The sequence below is a fragment of the Hyperolius riggenbachi genome, chromosome 12, assembly GCF_040937935.1.
Source record: "Hyperolius riggenbachi isolate aHypRig1 chromosome 12, aHypRig1.pri, whole genome shotgun sequence".
Taxonomy (NCBI): domain Eukaryota; kingdom Metazoa; phylum Chordata; class Amphibia; order Anura; family Hyperoliidae; genus Hyperolius; species Hyperolius riggenbachi.
Genome location: NC_090657.1, coordinates 21,960,088 through 21,979,052, shown reverse-complemented (window position 1 = coordinate 21,979,052; position 18,965 = coordinate 21,960,088). Strand labels below are relative to the sequence as shown.

At 47.1% G+C, this 18,965-nt stretch overlaps 1 protein-coding gene across 3 annotated transcripts in view; it reads left to right on the top strand.

Annotated features, from left to right (window-relative positions):
* Positions 1-18,965, top strand: part of ADAP2 (ArfGAP with dual PH domains 2) — a 74,015-nt gene that overhangs the window by 2,846 nt on the left and 52,204 nt on the right. For all 3 annotated transcript variants that reach the window (XM_068264544.1, XM_068264545.1, XM_068264546.1), the window contains exon 2: positions 7,501-7,644. In XM_068264544.1, the coding sequence (XP_068120645.1) occupies positions 7,501-7,644 (144 nt within the window). The remainder of the gene's footprint in view (positions 1-7,500; positions 7,645-18,965) is intronic.

Here is an 18,965-nt window from a genome sequence, read left to right as displayed (position 1 = left end):
TCACTCTTCTTCCCATGCCACTATCTCTCTCTTCCCCTCTGACTTCCTCACTCTTCTTCCCATGCCACTATCCCTCTCTTCCCCTCTGACTTCCTCACTCTTCTTCCCATGCCACTATCTCTCTCTTCCCCTCTGACTTCCTCACTCTTCTTCCCATGTCACTATCCCTCTCTTCCCCTCTGACTTCCTCACTCTTCTTCCCATGCCACTATCTCTCTCTTCCCCTCTGACTTCCTCACTCTTCTTCCCATGTCACTATCCCTCTCTTCCCCTCTGACTTCCTCACTCTTCTTCCCATGTCACTATCTCTCTCTTCCCCTCTGACTTCCTCACTCTTCTTCCCATGCCACTATCTCTTTCTTCCCCTCTGACTTCCTCACTCTTCTTCCCATGCCACTATCTCTCTCTCCCCTTCTGACTTCCTCACTCTTCTTCCCATGCCACTATCTCTCTCTCCCCCTCTGACTTCCTCACTCTTCTTCCCATGCCACTATCTCTCTTCTCCTCTGACTCCCTCACTCTTCTTTCCATGCCACTATCTCTCTCTTCCCCTCTGACTTCCTCACTCTTCCCATGTCACTATCTCTCTCTTCCCCTCTGACTCCCTCACTCTTCTTCCCATGCCACTATCTCTCTCTTCCCCTCTGACTTCCTCACTCTTCTTCCCATGCCACTATCTCTCTCTTCCCCTCTGACTTCCTCACTCTTCTTCCCATGCCACTATCTCTCTCTTCCCCTCTGACTTCCTCACTCTTCTTCCCATGCCACTATCTCTCTCCCCCCTTCTGACTTCCTCACTCTTCTTCCCATGCCACTATCTCTCTCTCCCCCTCTGACTTCCTCACTCTTCTTCCCATGCCACTATCTCTCTTCTCCTCTGACTTCCTCACTCTTCTTCACATGCCACTATCTCTCTCTTCCCCTCTGACTTCTCACTCTTCTTCCCATGCCACCCTCTGATTTACTCATTCTTCTTCCAAGGCCACCATCCATCTCCTCCCCTCTGACTTCCCCACTCTTCTTCCCATGCCATTCGCTTCACATTGCAGAATATCTCTATTGTTCCCCTCTAACCTCCAGCCTCCCTTTTTCCATCTCACCAGCTCTCCCAGTTTCCCACTGATCTTATCTCCCTCCCGGTTTATGCCACCATCTCTTTTCTCCATCATTTTCCTATCTTTCCTTCCCGTTCCACCATCTCTCTTCACCTCTAACTAGAGGCCTGCGCAGGTCCACTTTTTCATACCCGCACCCGCTACCCGCACCCGACCCGCTTTCTGATGAATTTGATACCCGCAACCCGACCCGCAGAACCGCTACGCGACCCGCAGGCCCGCTACCCCACCCGCGACCCGCTTTTTTACATTTTCTTCTAAAGTGCACATTTTAAAGTAACATTTAAAGTAAAGAAAGCAAAAGACACAGTCAGAATTAACTTGTTTGTTTTCACTACCCGCGACCTGCACCCGCAGACCGCTACCTGCAACCCTACCCGCAACTCGCTACCCGCACCCGACCCACACCGCAGCTTAAATCAATTCGGGTACCCGAACCCGACCCGCATTTTGGGTTGCCCGCGGGTACCCGACCCGCTGCAGGCCTCTACCTCTAACCATCTCGCTCATCATCCTCACTTCTGTGGTCCCCAGCAGGTTGAACAATACCAGTTGCCTGGCGAATATTATGTGTTCAGAATTTATAACACACAGTGATTACCTTGTTTCTTTGAGCGTAAGATTAAGAGATGCTCAGATATTTTTTTCTAGTTAGACTACTGACTAATGTAGCCTAGAGGGAATGAGTAACTTTGTAACTATTAATCTCAAATTTTATGAAATTTTGAGATATTTCATCCACTCAACCGAAACGTTTCTCACCAAAGTGGTCAATGACCTTGCCTTAGCTAAAGCTGAAGGTAAATACTCCATTCTCCTTCTCCTTGACCTTTCAGCAGCTTTTGATACAGTAGATCATCCCCTACTCCTCCAGTCCATGGGCATTCACGATCTTGCCCTGACCTGGCTTTCATCCTACCTCTCCAACAGCTCCTTCACGACCTCCTTCAATGAGTCTTCGTCCACCCCCAACCACCTCTCAGTGGGAGTACCCCAAGGCTCGGTCCTTGGCCCACTACTGTTCTCTCTATACACATCCTCCATTGGCAAGGTTATCTCCTCCATGGGTTTTAACTATCATCTGTATGCAGATGACACCCAAATCTACCTCCACACCCCTGACATATCCACCACTACCATGGACAAGGTCTCCTCCTGCCTATCTGCCATCTCCTCCTGGATGTCCGCTAGGTTACTAAAACTAAATCTAGACAAAACGGTATTTATGATCTTCCCACCCCGGTCATCCCTGGACCTCCCAGATGTGCAGGTCACTGTGAACCACACTACCATTCGCCCTACCTCTCAAGCCCGCTGTCTCGGTGTCACCCTGGACTCCGCACTCTCCTTCACTCCCCACATCCAAAACCTCACAAAGTCCTGCAAATTCCACCTTCGTAACATCTGTAAGATTCACCCTTTCCTGACCTCTGCCACCACCAAACTCTTCATCCATGCCTTCATAATTTCCCGCCTCGACTACTGCAATGCCCTTCTGTCTGGTCTCCCTATGACCCGAATAGCCCCACTGCAGTCCATCATGAATGCGGCAGCCAGAATTATCCACTCCTCCCATCGCTCCACCAGGGCGGCTCCACTCCAGGAATCCCTTCACTGGCTTCCTATCCAGTCCAGAATCAAATTCAAGATATTGTGTCTGACCTACAAATCCGTCCACAAAACCTGTCCAACCTACATTTCTGATCCTACTCAGAGATACACACCAAGCCGCTCACTCCGCTCCTCCAATGAACTTCGCCTGACCGTCCCCCGCATCACCCAGTCCCATGCACGCCTCCAGGACTTCTCAAGAGCCGCTCCAACACTATGGAACTCCCTACCTCCACCCTTTAGGGCAGCCCCCTCCTTCAACGTCTTCAAGAAGACCCTCATAACTCACCTTTTCACTCTGGCCTACTACCCCTCACAAGTGCTCTAAACCCACAGCTGAACTCTGGTCCCTTACCTCTCATGTCCCTACCTCTCCCTCTAGATTGTAAGCCTTTGGGCAGGGTCCTCCTCCTTTTGTGTCCTACCTGATCATGCACCTCCATTACTGTAAACCCATGCTATGCATTTGAGTGAACCTAACTTGCCTAACTCCATGCTCCATCCAGTGACTGACTAAGCATTACCTTGTACTCATACTGCGCTGTGTGATCTCCATGCCCCCTCCAGTGACTAAGCATTACCTGGTACTAATACTGTGCTGTGTGATCTGGTTTTCTTGTATTCCTGTATTGTCATATTGCTGTATGTCACCCCTAAATATTGTCTGCAACCTAAATTAATGTCCAGTGCTGCGTAATATGTTGGCACTTTATAAATACAATAAATAATAATAATGTGAAGGGCAAGTTTCTTAAATCGCAATGTCTGATTTACTCTGTTTACCAAACTAGCACAAGACAGAGGTACTGCAGCCAGCCAGCTGTGTCACATGGTTTTATTTCCCTTTTTTATACATTCTAAAATCTCGTTTGCTTTATCTGCAGCTGCTTTGGGATAGGAAATGAGTGCATCATTTATTGTAATGGGAAAGGAAATGATTGCACCATTTATTGTAAACCAATAATCCTAATCTGATGACCTCAGCTGTATTATTTATTTTAGTCTGTATGGTACTTTTCACTGGCAGGATGCTAGGCCTAACGTTTATTGACATTAAAGAGAGACTGAAGCGTTTTAAAATGCCTTTTTTTATGCAGCAGGCCTCTTCAGCATTACAATCCAAACTGATTCGCCGCATCCCCACGGCAGAACGAGGTCTTTATCCCCATTAAATCTTGGTGCAAAATTCCACAAATTTCCAGGTCGTGGATTTTGCTGCCCGGGGGAGGCAGAGCTTTGCACTGTAGCTCTGCCTCCAGTCCAGTCAGTCTCCGCCTCTCCCCGCCCCTCTCAGTGAAAGAAGACTTAGAGGTGTGTGGAGAGGCGGCGAATGACTGAAGCAGAGGCAGAGCTACTGCACAAAGCTCTGCCTCTACCCAGAAGGATAGAAGATAGAAGAATTTTGCCCCGGGGATTTCGAGGGAGTTAAGACTTCGTTCTGCCGTTGGATTATAATGCTGAAGCTGCCTGCTGCATAAAAACAGGTATTTTAAAATGCTTCAGACTCTCTTTAAAGCAGACCTGCCAGGAGAAAAAAATAAAAGTTAGATACTTACCAAAGTAGTGGAAATCCTCTGGATAGTCATCCTCGACACCACCACTGCTGGCTGCTGCCCTCTTCCTCTTTGTGGTCGCGCTCTCGTTTTGTGTATGAGCACGGCCATACTGCACATGTGCGAGTACAGTCTGCACCTGCAAAGTAGCATGAAGCCGCATGTGCACAGAGGAAAAAGCCACGCATGAGCACCTTAGCGCTACTGCGCATGCGTGGACTGTACTCGTGTTTATACACAGACGGTAGCACAGCCATGGAGCACATCCCACAAGCCCTTGAGGGTCCCAGCACTGGAGCGGTGGGGTCAAGGATGATGTGGAAGCCACTGGACTTTCTAGAAGTTTCCTACTAAGGTAAGTATCTAACCTTTACTGTTTTTCTCCTTATAGATTTACTTAAAAATGTTAACCCTCATTCCGTCCCTCTGGCTTCTATCTGACTATCTTTTCTACTCATTTGTCTTTCCCTGTATCTTATCCCCACCCTTTCTCTCTCTCTGTACCTCCCTCCTTCTCTCATTCCCTCCTTTTCCCCTCCAATTCTTTCTCAGTCAAGTGATTTCTCTCGCTCCTGGTAGATCTGCCTTCCCAAGCCCCCTTGTCCCTCTATGAGTTGTGTTCACTGAAGTCTGTTAAGCAGAATAATGTGCGTACCGTATTGCGTTATGCTCTGCTTATCCTGCGTTAAGTCTTTTTATTTTAAAAGTAGTTTGTGACCCAAAAAAGTGTGGGCACCCCTGCTCTGTCCCTATAGAGGCTTCCCTCATCCTCCCTTTCAGCTACGATCCAGCGGTAGGACCTATCCCCGAAAGTCCACTGACAGACTAGCGGCTTTCCCCTCAGGCTCCAGCAAAGCCGTGCAAGCCGTCTGCCCCTGCACGGTAGAGTGGATTAGATCGGGCTCAGCTATTTCCACCAGATCCCGAGTGGAAAGTCACCAGTGTGGCGGTGGAAGCCTCATTAGGATCCAGAGACTTCCCCCTCCCAAGGTAAGTATCGGACCTTCTAATCTATTAAAGGAACAGGTTTACTTTACACTTGTCACCTTTGGTTCCCTTTAGGTTTCGTTTGACACTTTTCCTGTCAGTTACCTACCTTCTCCTAGTCTCTCTATTACTGCTGCTCTCTTCTGTGACTTTTTCTCTATATCCTTATACAATAGTCACTTTTTCAGTGATCTCCTTCTGTCTCTTTATCTCTGTCCTCTCACCTTCCCCCACCTCTCCTTCTCTCTTATGTGGCTCTGTACAATGTATAAGCTACAGCAGGTGTCAGGAACTCTTTTTGTCTGAGAGAGCCATAAACGCCACATCTTTTAAAATGTAATTCTGTGAGAGCCATACAATGGCCTCAATTCACTAAAGCCTCATCTACACGGGTAGATGAGGCTCCGATCCGGCGGCTCGATTAGCCGCCGGATCGCCTCTTCCGCGTCCCCGCTCGCTGCGCGTGCGCCGGATTCGATTCCCCATTCGTCCCCACCGGCGCCACTTATCTTCCGCTCGATTCCCTGCCATTGTCTCCTCGCGGGGAACGAGCAGGGAATCGGCGGTGGGGAGATCCGTCCTGTCGGATCTTATCAATCGAGCGATAAGCCACATCGCCGCTTCATCTACCCGTGTAGATGAAGCTTAAGATCATGCTAGAGATAATAAGGCAAGAGAAAACTTACCTCCACACAGTGAGAGAGTTATCTTATCTCTCCATTCCTTAAGTTACATCCTCTGTAGTTATTTTCAAAATTCTAAAGTAATTTTAAGGATTGAAGAGTTAACTTTAGAGCTCTCACCTTAAAGTGATCCTTAAGTCTATAAAAAAAAATGAGATTTATGCACATGGGGCTTCCCTCAGCTCCCTGCAGCTGATCGGTGCCCTCGCAGTCCCGCTCCGATGCTCCAGGACACGCCAGCGAACACTTCCGGTTTGGCCATCACCGGCCGACAGGCATGGGAACGCGAGTGATTCTTCGCGTTCCCAGCCATAATATTGCCCCCTATGCTGCTAGGAGGAGGCCGCAATAGCAGCATAGGGGGCAATATTATGGCTGGGAACGCGAAGAATCACTCGCATTCCCATGCCTGTCGGTCGGTGACGGCCAAACCAGAAGTGTTCGCCGGCGTGTCCTGGAGCATCGGAGCGGGACTGCGAGGGCACCGATCAGCTGCAGGGGGCTGAGGGAAGCCCCAGGTGAGAAAATCTCATTTTTTTATAGACTTAAGGATCACTTTAACTTAAAACCAGAAGAGTTAACTTTAGGTTTGCCTGAGGTAAAATGTTTCCTGAATACTACATGCCTCATCACCATGGTGATAACTCTAGAAGCTTTATTAAAGACAGGAGATAAGCTTAGTGAATTAAGGCCAATATGTTTTAAACCGGCACAGTGTGCATGCGCAGCAGTGGACTCACGCCTCTGTTGCCATGGTGATGTGTATATAGTTGATCCGCCGGACAGCAGAAGTGTCAGACATGTCTTCAGCATCTCTTGGGTTTCAGCAACATCAGCAATTTCCCTCGAGAGCCAGACAGGAGAAATACCGACTAACAGCCTGTACATTTGTTGCTCTCTCTCACTTGTGCATACGCAGTACGGAGCTACCCGTCTTTGGGAGCACTTGGGCTCCCAAAGACATCCGAAAGCCTCTCACGGCATGAGATTTAAACGGGGGAGCCAGCGCTAGAATAAGGTGACCAGGAGAGGAACAGGCAGCCTCTATAGGACCCAGAGCCTTTCCCCTCCTTAGGTAAGTATGCTTTTTTTTTTAAAACACTTTTTTTATTTTAAAAACACTGTTGAATTGACGTATTATCAGTCTTATCAGTTGTGTGAACAATAGCAAGCAACGGGTTTTTTTGGTTGTTTCAACTTGTTTCACAGCTAAAGTTGTTTGATAATTGTGTTACTTTTTACTAGGAGGGCTTTTTGGTTTCTCTTAGTCCCCTATACTTTTCTAGTGGTTCTGGGTCACCCTGAGCTGCTTGGATATTCTTCTTACACACACTCCTTCCTCCTCCACCCATCTCTCTCCTCATTCTAAGTGATTCTCCTTCCCTGTCTGTCTTACGCCTGTCTCTTTCTCTTCTGGCTCTATTTTTCAGTGACCTAGAAAAGGGAAATGGCTAGGGGACTGGAGTCCAACTTGCTGCTGTGACAGTCACAGTGGGAGGGGTTTGTGTAGAAACTTTTGGTAAGCTCATTGTGCTGCACTCTCACACACAGATCAGTGCTGGAGGGGAGAGCGGACAGAACTGAGCTATAGACAGAGCCAGGGGCCAGCTGACAGGATGGCCGGACGAAGTCCTAAAGTTCTGGAACTTCTACGCCTGCCAGAGAATTCCAGATGTGCAGACTGTGGACAGCCAGGTATCCATAGATAAACATACTGATCTCTGTAGATGTGTGTATTCAGGGCTTCTGTCATCTTCCATCTGTTTTCACAGGTACAGCTATGAGCTATCTACCATCTACTCTGGGACGTTCTGTCCTCTATGCACTGCTGCCTTACTGGAACTGATTATTATGTAGCATTGCATTATCAGATATATGTATATACAGCTGTAGACCCTGAGGAACTATAAGTCCCAGATAATCAGGACAGGGAATGTAGCTTCACAATTTCTATTGCTCGGGGTGTCATATGTGTCCTGTACAATACTAGAAGTTAATGGGAGTCCTATTACTGCAGTAGGATGAAAGCAGCACAGTTCATTCTTATCTGTCAAACAACTTGACCTTTGAGAATCTGGCCCAATGTGGCTGGGAGGGGTGAAATATGAGCTCCTTTATTAAATAAGGTGTCGCCTGAGTTCCCAGATTACAAATTGCCATACACTAGTAGATGGCCACCAGATTAGACCAACAAATAGATAAGATTTTTTATCAGAGAGGGATCTATTGCTGCCACACATTGCAAACAGATTTCACCTTAAAAGCTGCTAAATATTTATGACACCGCTGAAATGCAGGGCCAAATGGCAGCCCCCCCCCCAGTCTCCTCCTGGGGCCCTGCTGAGTGATGGCAGCGGAGTGCACTTACCTGTCTGCCTGGCGCCCTTCTCCCGTGTCCTGACTCCATCCCTGCTGGCTCCTTTGGCCAGGCGGGATGTATGTAGTCATGACTTAAATGCCGCCGGGTCCCGTGGAACAGGGCCCTGGCGAGGATGGGGACAGGACACAGGAGGTAGCGCGTTGGCAGACAGGTGAAGGCGCTCCACTGCCAGCAGGGGCCATTGGAAGTGCTATTTTAGATGAGGACGGTTCTAGAGGGGTCGGTTGATCAGCTAAGCTACCATCTCCTCTTTACTGTGAGATCTTTCCATCTGAAGTGATCAATACTTTCTATTGATGTCGGCTGGAAATTGATTGAAATTATAGTCACAGTGATCGAAATTGCCAGAGAAAATCGAAAAGTGTATGGGACCCTTAAGATATGTGCTTCTCTATATAACAAGCAGTCTTCCAGCTTCCTGGAGCACCAGGAAGCGAGATATAGATCCCTTCGATTGTAAGCCTATATTTGGCAGGGCCCTTCTCACCAGGTTCTTCTCCACCACCATATGGACTAAGTGACTCATCTGCTATATTTATCCCTACATTGTTACATTACTATTTTGTACTATTGTTGAACACTATAATGACCCTGTGTAATATTATTTAATGCTGTAAAGTCTCTTTTTTCTGACTCCTTCAACTAAACTTTGGTCGCCTGTGTATGAATACTTTACCTGTTGGCGTCCACCTCTGTCTCTGCCTCCGCAGCTTTTCTTCACACACAGGCGCCCCACTTGGTTGCCAGCGTATTGCATCAATCGGGAATTGGTCTGCGGTTTATAGCGACCAATAGCTTGCTTTCCAATCATAGAGAGATATGTCTCTTGGTCGATCAGCTGCCAAAATCGCTAGATTTATGGGCACCTTTAGAGATGAGCTCCTCTGTAAAGCAAGGACTTCCTTTATTTGTAGACTAGATCATCATGGTGTGAGATTCTCCTGGATGGAACAAGCCTTCTCTTAGCTTCCTCGCGCACTTATTGTGAGATATGAGCCACTATGTAAAACAAGGGAGTCCCTTAGCTATACAGAGCACCAAGGATGAGATATTCTCTTCGCTATAAAACAAGGGAACCCAAAACTTGCTGAGCATCAGCAACTGAAATACAAGCTTCTCAATAATTTATGCAATCTCATAGCTTCCTAGCCTATCGAAGAGTAAGAAATAAGGGGGTGGGGGTTGGTTTTTTTTGTAAACATTGGGTCTCCCAGCTTCCTAGGGCACCAGAGGGTAAGATATGAAATCACTATGGAATGAGGAATACCAGGATCATTGGGTGATGAAACATGAGCTCATCTATAAAGGATGGGTCTCCAAGATTACTGGAGCACCGGGGTAAAGGTCCATATTCAGGATGCAATTTTATGAACAAATTTGTTTTGTGACGAACGATCATTTTCATAATCTTGTGCAACTTCATTTGACAAAAATGTATAAAGCAATGTTTAACAGCGTGTTATCACCTGCGGCAACCGTTCGTGCTAAACGATCATGTCTGATTAATGAACAAGCGGTCTTTCAAATCCCAATAGACTTCCGTAGCAGTTTCTGCAATCATTTACACCATTGTTTTTTTCCCCACAAAATAAACCACGCTACCAGATGGCTCTGGAAATGGTTGTTTGTCAAAAGAGATCCGCAATACATCTGGCTGTGGGTTCTTAAGGTGTGTGCTGTTTTAGGAAGCAAGGAATTTCTCGGTCTCTTTAAAAAACACCCAAAAACAGAAGGTGAGACATGAACATCGCTAAAAACAGATCTTCTACCACATTCCTACAGTGCCAAAAAGTGTGATAAAAGCTGTTTTATAAAACAAAAGTTTGCTTTCTTAAAACAGAAAGAATTTGCGATAATTCAGGTTGGAGTGAGCTTGATATGTCTCCCAGGGCATCACTGCTGATTATATGCAAATTAACCATTGTTGCCCTTAGAAGCTAAACACACCTCCAGAACAAGAGTCTCTAAGCTCATTCAAGTATAGATATGGGCTTGTTTTTATAATAAAAGCTGTCCCAGCTTTCTAGGGCATCAAGTCGTGAAATATGAGCTTCTCTCTGCAGCAAGCGGTCTTTCACCTTCCTAGAGTTAAAAGAGGTGAGGTTGGTTCCTCTAGTCTAAAGCAAAGGCTTCCCTGGCTTTTTGAAGTATTAAGGTAGCCATACACTGGTCGATGTGCCATTAGATCGACCAGCTGACAGATCCCTATCTGATCGAATCTGATCAGAGAGGGATCGTATGGCTGCCTTTACTGCAAACAGATTGTGAATCGATTTCAGCCTGAAACCGATTCACCATCTGCTGAGCTGCTCCTGCCGCCTGTCCCCCCCCCCCCCCCCCCCCCCGTATACATTACCTGACGCTGGCTCCCGGGCATCTTCTCCGCATTGCACGGCTCTGTTCCGGATCCATTACGGCGCTTCCTGTGTTACTCCGTGACCAGGAAGTTCAAATAGAGCGCCCTCTATTAGAACTTCCTGGTCACTGCAGTGACACAGGAAGCGCCGGGATGGATGGAGCCGGAACAGAGCCGTGCAGCACGGAGAAGACGCCCGGGAGCCAGCCTCAGGTAATGTATACCTGATCGGATCGGCCGCCGCTAGCGACGCGCATTTTACTCGCGGGCGATCGAGGGTAATTTCCCGCACGGCGCGATCGACGGACCGATCCGATTCCAGGAGGGAATCGGATCGGCGGCTGCGTTTACCGCGAACGATTGGCAGCAGATTCGATCCCAGGATCGAATCTGCTGTCGAAACGGCCGGGAATTGAGCCAGTGTATGGCTACCAAGGTAGCCATACACTGGCTCGATTCCCGGCCGTTTCGACAGCAGATTCGATCCTAATCTGCTGCCAATCGTTCGCGGTAAACGCAGCCGCCGATCCGATTCCCTCCCGGAATCGGATCGGTCCGTCGATCGCGCCGTGCGGGAAATTACCCTCGATCGCCCGCGGGTAAAGTGCGCGTCGCTAGCGGCGGCCGATCCGATCAGGTATACATTACCTGAGGCTGGCTCCCGGGCGTCTTCTCCGTGCTGCACGGCTCTGTTCCGGCTCCATCCATCCCGGCGCTTCCTGTGTCACTGCAGTGACCAGGAAGTTCTAATAGAGGGCGCTCTATTTGAACTTCCTGGTCACGGAGTAACACAGGAAGCGCCGTAATGGATCCGGAACAGAGCCATGCAATGCGGAGAAGATGCCCGGGAGCCAGCGTCAGGTAATGTATACAGGCTGAAATCGATTCACAATCTGTTTGCAGTAAAGGCAGCCATACGATCCCTCTCTGATCAGATTCGATCAGATAGGGATCTGTCAGCTGGTCGATCTAATGGCACATCGACCAGTGTATGGCTACCTTTAAGTTAGTATGTTGTTACTGTTTTGCAATGGTGAAGGAGGTCAGGAGGATTCCCTTTCATTGGGAGTCAGAAGTCTCTCCCACCATGCTTTCAGTATGGATTGTCAATGGACATGGTGAGGCTCCTGAAAAGGTGTCTTGGATTCTTGTAGCATGTTTTAAAGAACAAGTGACACCCATGCTATCGTAGGAATAAAAAACACATATATATAAGTAGATAAATACTAGTACTACTTACATAACAGATGTATTGCACTGTCCATGTTATGATTCTTGTTAAGTTTATAAAGGAAAAGCAGAGAATCCTATACAAGACAGTTTCCATCTTGGTTACCGTTGAATGAAGCTAATCCTGACATAATTTTCTCCCTCACTCTTTTTTTCTCCTCTTGCTAATTGTGTATTCGTTGCCCGCCCGCCTCCCAGAGTCTTCAGACACTCCCACTGAGGTCTATACTAAGAAGTGCACTGTCTTATGTCATTAATAGGAGGGGGAAATAAAGGGAAGAGGAGGAATATATTCTAGATAAAAAGACCCCCCCCCCCCAGCATGCAACTGTTTTGCCAGCCGATGGCAATGGCAATTAAAGGGCCAGTGCTACTAAGGTGTGTGATACCTCCAAACCATAAGAGCAGAAAAAGATTTGAAAGTTTTGAATGCAGGATTAGCATCTTTATCACTTCATACACTCAAACCAGTTGCTGCTGAAATGTGATGTTTATGGTGACAATCCCGATAGCGAGTTCTTGGTAGCATTCTCTTCCTCCAGCAGTTACACAATTCCTCTCAGTCAGTAGCTGATAACCATGACCACATTTCTAAGATGAGGAGAAGCCACATCTACGCACTGACCACGTGTATGACTTACGTCTCCCTGACTTCCTTGGAAATGGGAGTTTACCTGGGATACTTCAAGTGCTGAGATGATAGTGTTCAGACTTAGCATTGTTTACAAATAAGAACCAATCATAAGTGATTGTACTTTTTTGGAAAGTCACTTGACTCACACACACTACAGTATCATTTTCCAGGACATCAAATGAAAACACTGAAGGGACTGGATTGCGCGGATGCTAACAATCCATCCTTCCAGTCCTCTCGCACATGTGTGATGTTTTGCTTCCATGTCATCTCTGCAATGATTGGCTGGCTTCCACCACTGGTTTTCCAAAGATTATTTGAGATCGTATTGGTGAATCTAGAGTTCCCTCTGCTTGCGAATGATTGTAGGATAGTTTGTATGAAGACTCCTGGTCAGTGGGAACATTTGCACGTTGTTCTGCAACCCTCATGTGGGTAGAAGCAAACCATAGTGAGGATTGATAAAGCTGAGTATAATAGTGGTTGTGTAGTGGTAGCAGGATACAGGCACCTGCAGCAAAAACTTGCTGTAGTATATTCACAGCAACCAGGATACTGCTGCAGAAAACATTCCTCTAACATGACAAGATTGAGGGGGGGAGGGGGACCTGGCAGATGCCGCTGGCGCCACAGATTTCAACTTTGATTGGTCTAATCCAGGGGTCTCAAACTCAATTTACCTGGGGGCCGCAGGAGGCAAAGTCAGGATGAGGCTGGGCCGCATAAAGGATTTCACAAAAATTTTTATTTCATAATCAAATTCACACTGAAGCGAACTATTTTGCCTATTTTACCTTATAGTTTGCCTATTTTACCTTATAGTTCACTTCAGTGCTCCCATTACAAGTAATCAGCCATGTCCCCGCCGCAAAACGAGGGCTGCAGAGCCCCCAAATCGCCCGGGGGCAATCCACCGGCATTTCCTGGAAGGGGCAGAGCTTTCAGCTTCAGCGCATCGTCACCTCTCCCCGCCCCTCTCTGTGAAGGAAGAGTGAGAGGGGCGGGCAGAGGCGGCGATGCGCCACGATTGACGTCAGGAGGGGCAGAGATGTAGCTGAAAACTCTGCCCCTTCCAGGAAATGCCGGCGGATTGCCCCCCGGGCGATTTGGGGGCTCTGCAGCCCTCGTTTAGCGGCGAGGATGCAGCGGATTACTTGGGAGCACTGAAGCGAACTATAAGGAAGCTTTTGCTGGCGAGGGCCACAAAATATTGTATTGAGGGCCGCAAATGGCCAGCGGGCCGCGAGTTTGAGACCCCTAGACTCTAATCCCTAGCAAGAAAAGCATGTGGCATGTGTGAAGAGCTAGAAACTCAGGTTCACAAAGATCTCACCACCAAAGATCCCAAGGGGTAGTTCTTGCCATATATGTAGATCTTTGAGATACAGAAGAACCTATTAAGCCTTGTTCACATTGCGTTCCGTTCGCGTTCCCGTCCGCATTGGGCTGTTTTTGAGGTGTCTTTTTTTTCCGATTCCCGGGACTTGGGTGGGCGGTTTGTTTTTGTGCTAAGCGGTTTTCTAAGCGTTGTTTTCCGAGCGGTTTTGTAATTCACTCCCTGACGCAAATCAGGAAGTGAGCTCTTTGACCCAGAAAATAATAAATACAATGTTTTTATTCTTAAAAACACGAACGCAATCGCTACACAAAACGATTTTTGTGAGCGTTTTGCGTTTCTCCTATACTTTCCATGGAGGCCGAATCTCCTCAAAAATGGTCCACACACCGCTTTGCTGAACACACAGCGCACGAACCGCACTGATATGAACCTTCTCATAGACATTCATTGCACAAGCGTTTAGTGGGCGATTTTTAAAAATCACCTGCGTGTAAAAAAAATAAATCCAAAAACGCCCTTAGTGTGAACAAGCCCTTAGTGTGAACAAGCCCTTAGGGTGAAGCTAGCCCCCTTGTAATATGTGACAGCAGCAGAGAGTTTGGGACTTGCAAAGACCTCACTGCCAGAACCGTGAAATGAAAGTATCCGGGACATGCAGGGCCGGTTTAAGCAACAATGGGGCCCCAGGGCAAAATAAACCCGGGGGGCCCCTCCAACATATACCCTGAAGCAAAAATTGGGATTAAAGGACCTTTTTTGCAGCTGGTATAGTCAGGGTTTGAAGCCCCAATCGGTTGGAGCTCCACATTCTGGCTACCCCAGCCTGCATGGGGGACAAGGGGTTAAAAAGTTTCAGGAGGGGGGACCCCACATAATTGAAAAAAAAAATTTCCCACACTCTAAACATAAAAAAAAAAATTGGGAAAATAAGAAGAAAATGCCAGGGATCTTCATACAGCCATATTGCGGCTGTATAGCGATCCCTGGCCAAAGTGCTGTAGCTGCGTATGGCCCCCTGGAAACCCCGTCAGGAAATGTATTGCTCTCTCTTTTGATACATGTAAAATTACACTACCGTTAGGTACTAAAAGTGACATTTACCACATTTAATAGTATACTTTTTTCCTTCGAAACTTTAAAATCGATTTTCTCAAAAACTATAAGGTCTTTTTGAAAAATTGTTTTTTCCTCTTATTCCCAATGATCTCCTTAACATATCCTGCAAATTTAGGGTTACTAGAATTTAAGGTGGATTTGCTATTAACCATTAAAGTCGGCTGGTTTTTAAATGTGTATTTTTTTTCCTTTGAAACTCTAAAATCGATTTTCTCAGGAACTATACGGTCGATTTGAAAAAATGTTTTTCCCTCTTGTAGCCACTGGGGGCCCCTACAAGCTCTGGGGCCCTGGGGCAGCTGCCTCCTTTGCCTCTATGGCAGCGCCGGCCCTGGGGACATGGCCTGATCCAGTGACCCCCCTCCTTACTCCCGCATGACTGGTGCGATTGTGCTGCCACTCAGTGCTGTGTCCAAGTCAGAGCATTTCTGTACATCCGCCATGTGAGACGCTACTTCCCTTTTCCTGGAAAGCCTGTGACCTCCGTAATGCACAAAACCCCAGCCCACACCACAAACCTCACCCCCTCCATATGAGGAATACTGGCTGTCCTAATAGAAGGACATATAGTGTCATTTTTCTTTTCTTTTTTAGAAAAAAAGTTTTGTTTGTGATTAGCACTTATAATTAAAAATGAACTTCTTCATTAGAAACATAGAGACTATTATAAATAAATATTTCATTGGTTTTCGTGGCACACCTGGGGCCGTATGCAATTCACTTTTCCACCTCAGTTTTCTCCTAGGTGATATTTTTACAACTTATGAATAAAATGTCCTTTATACCACCAGCAAGCAAATGACAGTACTTTTTCACCTGCTTTGTGTATTTTTTTTATTAAAAAAGTGCTAAAAAGTTACTTCAAATTGAAAATGAAAAATTATCTCGTAGGAGAAAACTCAGGTGAAAAGTTAATTGCATACGGCCCCTGGTGATGCTACTTCAGCAAAAGAGGGTGATGCTTTGCTGCTGCAGTAAACACAACTCTAACATGACATCAGCAAAGTCCTCAGACCTGATAACTGACCAAGGACGTAACTAGAAATCACTGGGCCCCCCTGCAATAATTTGGATGGGGCCCCTCCCCCCTTTCTGCACAGGTAAACTGAGAACCAATGTTATTCAATTGACTAGTGCACACTTGAATGTATTTTTCCCATACAGATAAAAACAGACAGCAGTGAAGCACCGCAGGCATTTTCTCTATCAATTATATTAGCTTCCGTGATAAAACGTGCATGTTTTCACACATAAACACACACATGGAGGTTGATTCATTATAACAAATAGCGTGCCTTATCAGAGTTGGCGTGCCTTATCAGAGTAGCACAGCGAGCGCTACAAACGTATGCCTATTAATTGGCAGACGGGAGCTCCACTCCTCCTGCCCTGAGCCCCTGCAGGTCCAATCACTTTAAAGGACATTATCCCCGCACTTTGATTGGCCCAATAGGCTGCCTGTCAAGTCTTCTGTCAAGTGGCAGGCAGCCTATTGGGCCAATCAAAGTGCAGGGATAATGTCTTTTAAAGTGATCGGAGCCGCAGGGGCTCAGGACAGGATGAGTAGAGCTCTCGTCATTGCCAATTAGCAGGCATAAGTTTGTAGCGCTCGCTATGCTACTCTGCTAAGGTGTGTCAACTCTGATAAGCTGTGTTAACTCTGATAAGGCATGTTAACTCGGATAAGGCACACTATTTGTTATAGTGAATCAACCCCATGGTGTACAGAAAACCGACAGACAAATGTGCTCCCAGCCTCAGCTTATTACACTCACTCTGTCCATCTCTGAAGGAGCAGAACTGGCTCTGCAGACTTCTCCAGCATCACTACAGTACACAGCACTTGGGGAGGGGTAGAGAGGTTGAGGGCTGGGCGCTGCTGTACACAAGAGCCTGCTGCACACTGAATTGGTACTGTCTACAAATTTTGGTCTACAAAACATTTTGTAGGATTCCTTATCAGTGGCTGAGCAGATGCAATCATTACAACAACTGTGCAGAAAGCAGAAAGTTTTTTCTCTTCATACCCTTCGTTCTTAGTCTCCCAGGACAGAAAAAAGAAACTTCTCCCCCACGGGCCCCCTACAGCTTCTGAGCCCCACTGCAGCTGCATCCCTTGCAGGGCCTATTGTTACGTCCCTGAGACTAACAGCCTAGCTGTGTGCTGTTCTCTATGGAGTCATTTGTACTGTACTGTATGGAGGATTATGCAAATGTATGCAGTTTGAAAGTGAACCAATCAAATCCTGCCAAGAAGGAATTTAATTAGTCCATTTTCAAGCTGCATACGTAATTTGCATAATCCTGCATAAACTCAGGATTATTTGCATCTCATTGACTCAGATGGTGATGAAGAAATAATTATCTTAACATGCAGAACTCTTCATACTGACGTGGTATGGTGCAATGGGATGGAAGTGACTCTTCACCGCATCCCGATGTATGGATAGATCTATGTTACCCCGCAGTTCTGTGTCAATGTGCGGCGGACCAGAAGTCATGTAAGTCTATGGCAACGTGTGTCAGTGTGAAAAACCGCTACTGCACACTTGATTGCATCAGCCACAGGAAGTGAGCATCACTTCCTACTTGGCCCACCGCCAGACGGGGATTACCTTGTATTAACGTGGTAATCCCCGAATGCCTGTCTTTGGCGGTGCAGTGCGGCCATGGGGCCCACACAGCTGCTGTCAATCTGCAACCTAAAGCCGCCTAAGGCTTACATGGAATTTTCCAAGCTCTTTGAGTCCCCTTTCACACTTGCATTGAAAATCTGTGTTGTGTTGCCCTGTTTTACCGCAGGGTAAGGCAACAGGAGGGCATTGGGCCTAGCACACTTACCGTGCCGCAAAGTCAATAGAATGTTATCGGCCGACTTCCGCAGCAATGCAGTGACAATGGAGATAATATAAATGAATGGGTGACGCAGGAACTACGGGAATACGGCGGGGAAACCCAGTGGTGTACTTCCTGTCCAGCAGTGAGTATGTCACTGGGCGAGGGACATGAGGGGGGCGGCGCTATGCATATGACCTTGCGGCGCACTCTGCTACAAGGTCGTATAATAGTCATTTTGTTTGGTGTGATGCGGCAGGGGCGGGGCATTGTACCGCAAACGCACCTTTCTAGTGTAAAACTGGCCTAAAGGGAATGGAGCACCAGTAACATTTTTTTTAAAAGAGCCTTTCCATAAGGGAGGTTCATAATGCATTGTGCCTTTGGGGGTGGGGTGGGGTTGGGATGAGCCTCACTACTTACCTACGGGTTCACCCAACCGGTTTCATCTGCCAAATGTTGAAGTTCCCAGTCAGAGGCGTTCCTAGGATCCTAAGAGATCTGGGGCACTTTTGGGCACTCCAGTCGAAAGATGGGCGTGGCCATACACCAGATTGTGGGTGTGGTCATGGGTGGAGCCAAATTTACATGAACTTAACGGCGGTCTAAGTAGGCCCGCCCAGCAACATGTTGGATGAAGCCCTCCTCTCCATTAATACAACACAAAAATGCAGCATATCACATAAATAGTTATCTGGCTTCTGTGCTGGCTGGACTGGCTTTCTGCTGAATGAGCTGGCCTGCTACCACTCCGCCCAGAGCATTCTCTAACCTTCTAGTGCAAGGCTTTTCAACTTTTTCACTAATTGTAACACCTTTATCACCTGAAATTTTTTAAGTACCACCAGTGTGCCTGCGCAGTAGATTGGACCCGATCAGACTTGGCTGTTTCCACCGGAACCCCTAGTGGAGAGCCGCTACTGCACATGTGCACACGCCGGCAAGGAGGTCTTTAGGGGGTCCCTGTGCTTGATCCCCTTTACCAAGGAAAAAGGGGGAAGCCTCTTTATGATCCAGAGGCTTCCCCCTCCTGAGGTAAGTATCCCCCAGGTACATTTTTTCTTACAGGTACACTTTAAAGAGACACTGAAGCGAAAAAAAAATGATGATATTATGATTTGTATGT